At 56.4% G+C, this 6000-nt stretch overlaps 1 protein-coding gene across 1 annotated transcript in view; it reads right to left on the bottom strand.

Moving 5' to 3' along the window:
- Positions 1-686: 686 nt before the first annotated feature.
- GCN1 (GCN1 activator of EIF2AK4) overlaps positions 687-6000 on the bottom strand; it is a 54212-nt gene continuing 48898 nt past the window's right edge. The window contains exons 54-58 of the mRNA XM_065904921.1: positions 4306-4402; positions 3821-3969; positions 3305-3412; positions 1905-2123; positions 687-1398 (exon numbers count right to left, since the gene is read on the bottom strand). Of these exons, the coding sequence (XP_065760993.1) occupies positions 1273-1398; positions 1905-2123; positions 3305-3412; positions 3821-3969; positions 4306-4402 (699 nt within the window). The 3' untranslated portion in view covers positions 687-1272. The remainder of the gene's footprint in view (positions 1399-1904; positions 2124-3304; positions 3413-3820; positions 3970-4305; positions 4403-6000) is intronic.

The following is a 6000-nucleotide window of genomic DNA, read 5'->3' as shown; positions in this document are numbered from 1 at the left end:
TTTCTACCTCTGCTGCATTATTAATAGGCAAAGCCTCGCTTTTGTTTGTTTTTTGGTATAATACTTCAGGCCTTTTATAACATGAGCTTGCTCTCACCATGTTTCATTTTTTTTCTTCCTTTTACAGCTCATACTCATTTTGGTACAAGTTTTGTTCCGTATTGTGACCAGAGAAAACAGCCCAGGAACACTTGCGTCACTGGGGCCCGGAGGGGCAGGCTCCATCAGACAGGACGCCTGGATCACGAGCCTTCTAAGAACCAGGAGGAAGGAAGTCATTCATAAAGGAGGCAGATGCTCAACTGCGACTTTGGTTTCCTCTCGCAATTCTGATTACAGGAATGTGGTTTGTTCTTATTCCACAGAAGGGAAGACTTTCTCTGTAAAACTCGCCTCTCAGAAGCTGCCTACCTGAGTCAGGACAGAGCAGGGAGGTGGTTGATTTGACCCCTGGGATCTCTACACCAGTGAGATCTCAGGCCTGACTGCAGCCCTCTTGAGATCTGGTCTCAGAAGACATGGCTGCAGGTATCTACGGGACTTCAGAGAGCAGGAGACGCCCGGAAACCAGAGAGTTAGTTGCCTGTGCTCACGGGGACAGCTGCATGAGGCCTTGCCTTGCTCCTGATGCACGAAGCTTCATGTTTAGTGGATGTTTGGAGATTTTTAAGAATCTGCTATCAAGATCAAATCAAAGCCTTTATTCAACATCCCTCCTTCAAACTACCTGTGTTTAAACCTGCTCCCCTCCCCCAACTTGCAAACTACTAGGGCTGTGTGGGTTCTGCCCCTGTCACCTGACGGGTCAGATCCAGGTGGGCTGCACAACGCGGAAAAGCCACGCCGAGACAGTGCGCGGCAGGCCTCTGCGGCTCTGTGCCCCTCGGGGTCTAGGCAGAGGTTGGAAGCGCTGGCCCTGGAGCCAGAGCTCTGGCACAAGAGACCAGGAGGCGGATGTCTGAGCCTCGTGTTCCGGACCCAGCCACGCAGAGTGGACGAGCAGCTCCTGGTGACCACTGTGCGAGGCTCACGCCTGTGCTTTCTCTTCTCTTCTCCAAAGAAAAGGGTGAGAGATGGAGGAGGCAATTTTCAGTTGTGTGTAGGTTTGATTTAAGGCTTTGGCTGTGGTCTGTTGATATATTAAAATACTTTCCGGGAACGCAATCTCCTAAGCTCCCCATCAGAACAAATGTATTTTCAAAAATGAAAACAGTGAACAAAGAGGTGGAGCTGAAATGCTGACACAGAGCCCAGCGGACGGGCCTGGGTCTGTCAGGTCAGGATGGTGTCGTCCACCTGCTCCGTGGAGTCGGCCTGACTGGCCAGCTTCTTCAGAGACCTCCGGTTGCATTCATTCAACACTTCCAAGCTGGCCACATCCAGGATCTTGCAGAGGGACTGGGGGGAGGAGGGAAACAAGGAGACAAAAATCAGAAAATGTGGCTTCCAATTTCTCCGATCAAAGACAACACTGAATGTGGACCCAGAACTAGAACCACTGAGGGGGACCCTGGCACAGCAAGGAGACTGGGTGATCCAGGCACAGCCAAGACATGCAGGCCTCATGCCCTGATGCGAGGACGGAGTGGGGCTTGGAGCGCTCAGTGCTTTAAAGGTGGCTCAGCAGGCAGGGGGTGAGGGACAGGACTCTGGGCCCCAACAGGCAGCCCGGGGGGTCTGTTACAGGTTTGGGAGCCACCTGAGGTTTTACTTGAAGGAGGAGCCCTACTGTTGAAAGGAATCTGAACACCTCAGGAATAGAGGGATGTATTTCCAGGCACCAGACCAGTCACCACTCAGGCCTGTGGGTTGGCGGAGTATAAGCCTTAAACACTATCATGCAGAAGGCCCACAAGACAAGCACCCAGAAGCCATAGGGAGGCCCGCCAGTCCCAGGCTCCCACCTGAAACACTTCCTCTCCCTGCCTCATCTTGAGGAGGTTGACAATTGCCTGGTCGCTGTAGGCCCTGACGACGGTGTTTTTATCCTTGGTGTTGTCCAGGAGGGCCTTCAGGATGGGCTTGATGGCCTGGGGGTCCAAGGCAGGCAGCGGGTCCTTGTTTGCCCACCAGATCATCTTCTCAGCCACCAGCCTGATGTCACTGGACGGGTTCTGCAGACACTGTGCAGAGGAGCACGGGCCTTCCGTCAGGCACATTCAGCCTGTTCCTCGCCGCAGCCCAGGCTCTGCCCTGACGCTGCCCCTGTCATGGGACCTGACTCCCTGCTCCCTCGGCGGGGTCCCCACTGTGGGAGGGTGGCCGGGTATGTTCGGACCCTACCTCCTCCACGTCATCTCACAGCACCCTCTCCTTGGCTCGGCACTCAGCCCACGCGGGCTTCCAACTTCCTCAAAGGCCCCACGCTGCTTCCTGCCTCACACCCCTGCGCTGGCAGGCCCCACTGCCTGGGACGTGCTTGCAGATCCTCACCTGGTCAGTCCCCTCCCATTCTTCAGGCCTCAGCTCAGATGTCAGCCTTCAGGCATCTCCCCGACAGCCCTATCTAGATGAGGGCCCTCCCACAGGCCCTTTGTGTACCTCCACCTCCAGAGATCTTGTCTGCCCCGTTCACCTCTGTACTTCAGGGTCTAGCCTGGCCAGGCGCACAGCAGGTCCTCAGTAATAAACACTGAGGATAGCTGCGTGCGGGGTGACACAGGCTCAGTCCAACCAGGGCCCCGCACACCCTCCTCTCCGGGTGTCTGCAGGGTGGGGACAGCAGCCGTGGGAGCCACACTGCTCAGAGTGAGGTCAGTGCACCGGGCCACTGACACTGCCCGGGGGCTGGTTACAAAGGCAGGGTGTAGGGCTCGGCCGCATTTCTTAAAGTGCAGTTTCTGGTTCTGTGTGCACACCAGCATTTGAGCAGCGTGTTTTATCACACAGATGCTGGAGGCCCCTCTGCCAGGCTCCCCAGCTTTCCCAAGTGGGTCCTGCAGCCACCACGACAGCCATGCCTGCTAAGTACTGTCATGCTGCTAAAGGGAGGCAGGAGAGCGAAGATAAATTTGAATCCAGGTCTGTCCCAAAGTCTGCAAAATTGGGGTGCCTAGAAAGAATGCCTAAAACAGAGGTTCTTAACTTGATTTGGGGTCATGGATCTATGGGAGACTCTGACAAAAAGTCAGGCAAAAAAAAAAGAAAAGTTGGGCAGTCTTCCAGAGACCATTCTGCATCCCAGCCGTACGGGATCAGAGAACCCCCGCCCTGCAGGCCACCCTCAGAGTGCCTGGAACACACGAACACACTTCCGGGGTCTTCTGTCATGAGTCCTCTTCACGAGCCAGGCTGCCCCGCTCACCTTAATGAACAGGCTGGAGAGTTTGGCCGGCAACTGTCCTCCTCCGGTCTCGATGTGGTGCTTCATCAGGAAGCCCATGCCCCGGACCCCGCTCACAGCGATGGGGATCTGGAAAGTGAGTGGAAAGCTAGACGGGGTGCCTCCGGCTCCCTCCTCGGGGCAGCAGGGCCAGGCACCGTCCCCTCCCCAGGCATTTCCGGGGACCCTGGCTCTCCACCACCAGTCCCCACGCCAGCCCCGACTACATCACCACCAAGGCTCTTTGATGGCTCTCACAAAGAGGCTCTGCCTGGCTGTGGGACAGGTGAACAAAGCCTGAGACACTAGTTCCCAGGAACAGAATCAGAGACTTTCTGGCCTAGAAGGGACCTCTGGATGCTCCAACCCAAGTCCTCACTGTTTAGATGATGAAACTGGCGCCCAGGGAGACCAAGCACTGGCCCCAGGGCACAGGAAGTTACTGGCAAGTGAAACGCGAGCCTCTGACCACCTGGTCCAGCCGCCCCAAAGCCTCACCCTGTCCGCCACGGCGTTACTGAGGATCATGTCCTGGACGTCGCCGCCGTACTTGCCCACGCAGAGTCTGCCAGGAGCCACGCTCACAGCCACGGAGAGAGCCAGGCTCCGCCCATGCCGAACCATCCAGTCAATGCCAGACACATCCGCTGGGTAGAAGGACACAGGGAGGTCGACCTGCACCGTCTACCACCCGCGAAGCCCACCTCCACCACCTGAGACTCGTGTGTCAGCTCAGAGCCTGGTGGGAACCCCAGTCCTGCACACGGACCTCCCTGCCCCAAGTGGCCGCCGAGAGGCCATCCCTCACAGGCCACTCCCGACCACGGCTGCGTCCTCAGAGCAGAGACGCTCCAGGCTACAAGACTCCCGGAAACTCCATTTTGTTTTGACATTTCCAAGGAGAGGGTGGTCCAGCTGCCAGAAGACCATCTGAGGGGCGAGGGAGACACAGAGGCCCTGAAAAGTGCACACAAGAGGCCTACCCAGCAAGTACTGCTGAAGAACGGTGCTGAGCTCCTCTTCCGTCAGAAAGGCACACAGCTCCCCCAGGCACCCGGCCGAGGAGATGCGCGTGTTGTCCTGATGGGGTAGAGAAGGTGGTGAACCAGGGTGCTAGCCCACATGGGCTTGGCGGGCACCAGGGTGGGAGGGAGGCGGACGCCAAGTCCAGTCTTCCCTCCAGGCACGCGCACTCCCGCCGCCAGAGCAGGGCTGCCACTCACTGCGGATGCCACTCGGCGCCGGCACGGAGTTAAAAATTACACACCCAGCACTTAACTTAATTATAGAAAACTCCAGCGTATGTGCATATGGTGATCATCATCATAATGGCAACAATAACTGTATTTACATAGCACCTTTCTTCTTACAAGCCTGAATGCTTCACGTTTATTATCTCAGTTACTATCAACAGCCCTGTGAGGCGGGGAGGGGTGCAAGCTCTGCCCACAGTCCTCAGGGAAGGCAGCTGGAGGACCACTGGGAGCTCCACCCCCACCCCACTCCACCCCACCCCACTCCCAAACCTCTCATGTGTCCACCTGTGTCCAGAGAGGCTCCCTGCTGCCCCAACATTGTGTGGGTCTGTCCTGGAAGTCAAACTGAAGCTCTAATTGGCCCAAGGCAATAGGGAAAGGCTGAGGGTTCTGTGTCAAAACCAGTCTTGTACGTAATTGCTTCCTGGCCGCTCTCCCTGCTGGCTCACTAGGGGATGCTGTGCGGAGGATTTTGGGTTACGTGCTATAGTATTCAAAGTGCCAACTTGGCGTGCCTCTCCCAAACAAAACAACCGACCAACCAACCAGGGCCTCAAGGGCCAGTGGGGAGGCATGAGCCAGGCCGGCACCCTGGATTGCCACCTCTGATCCAGTGGAAGTTCTGAGGGGGAGGAAGGTGGCCAGCCAGCAGTCTGGGCTTCTGAACTCCCAGGTGTCACATGAGGCTAAAGCTGGCTCTCTCTGACACAACACCCACTCTCTCAAAGGGGTCTATTTTAAGCTCCATTGTGGTGAAATGCAAATTGGTTTACGTACTAACTTTTGCTCTCACTGTGAGTGGCCCTATAAAAGCCCTGACAAACTGTGACCAAGAGAAGACAGAGGCTCCCATCTGCACCCCACAAAAGACCAGGGCCTCAGCTGCGGGGGATAACTGGCCCTGGGCATGGGCAAACGAGGTGTGGCCCCATGTGAACCCCGAGGCCTCTCTCCAGAGATCAGCCCCACAGCATCAATCTGGCGACATGGCAGAAAGATGTCTGTCAAAGGAGAAAGAGAAAATCCTTCTCAAAGACTCAACCGCTTCGGGGCTCAGCAGAGTGCAAGGCAGCCAACTGGTACTTCACAGATGCTTGCAGACAGGACCAGGAAGGGCCTTGGGACAGAGAACCAGGAGTCACGGGCTCAGCCCCAGTTCTCACTCTACCACGTGCTAGGGCCCGGCCCCAGGTCAGTCTGCCCCTCACAAAAACTGCTGAGCAGCCCGCCCGGACACACACGACACTTTCCTAGGGGCTGTGCCCACGCTTCATTCACCTCTGGGCGAGGCTCTGCACATCAGCAAATGTTTCCCGAACCAAAAAGCGAAACTCTTCATTTTATAACTGGGGGAATGAGGGGCAGAATGGGGGAAGCGACTTGTTTAAGACTGGAGAACAAATGAACGAGAGACCTGGGACT

This window comes from Muntiacus reevesi, chromosome 13, assembly GCF_963930625.1.
Source record: "Muntiacus reevesi chromosome 13, mMunRee1.1, whole genome shotgun sequence".
Lineage (NCBI taxonomy): Eukaryota > Metazoa > Chordata > Mammalia > Artiodactyla > Cervidae > Muntiacus > Muntiacus reevesi.
Note: the sequence above shows the minus strand (reverse complement) of the source record. Positions and strands in the feature narration are given on the sequence as shown.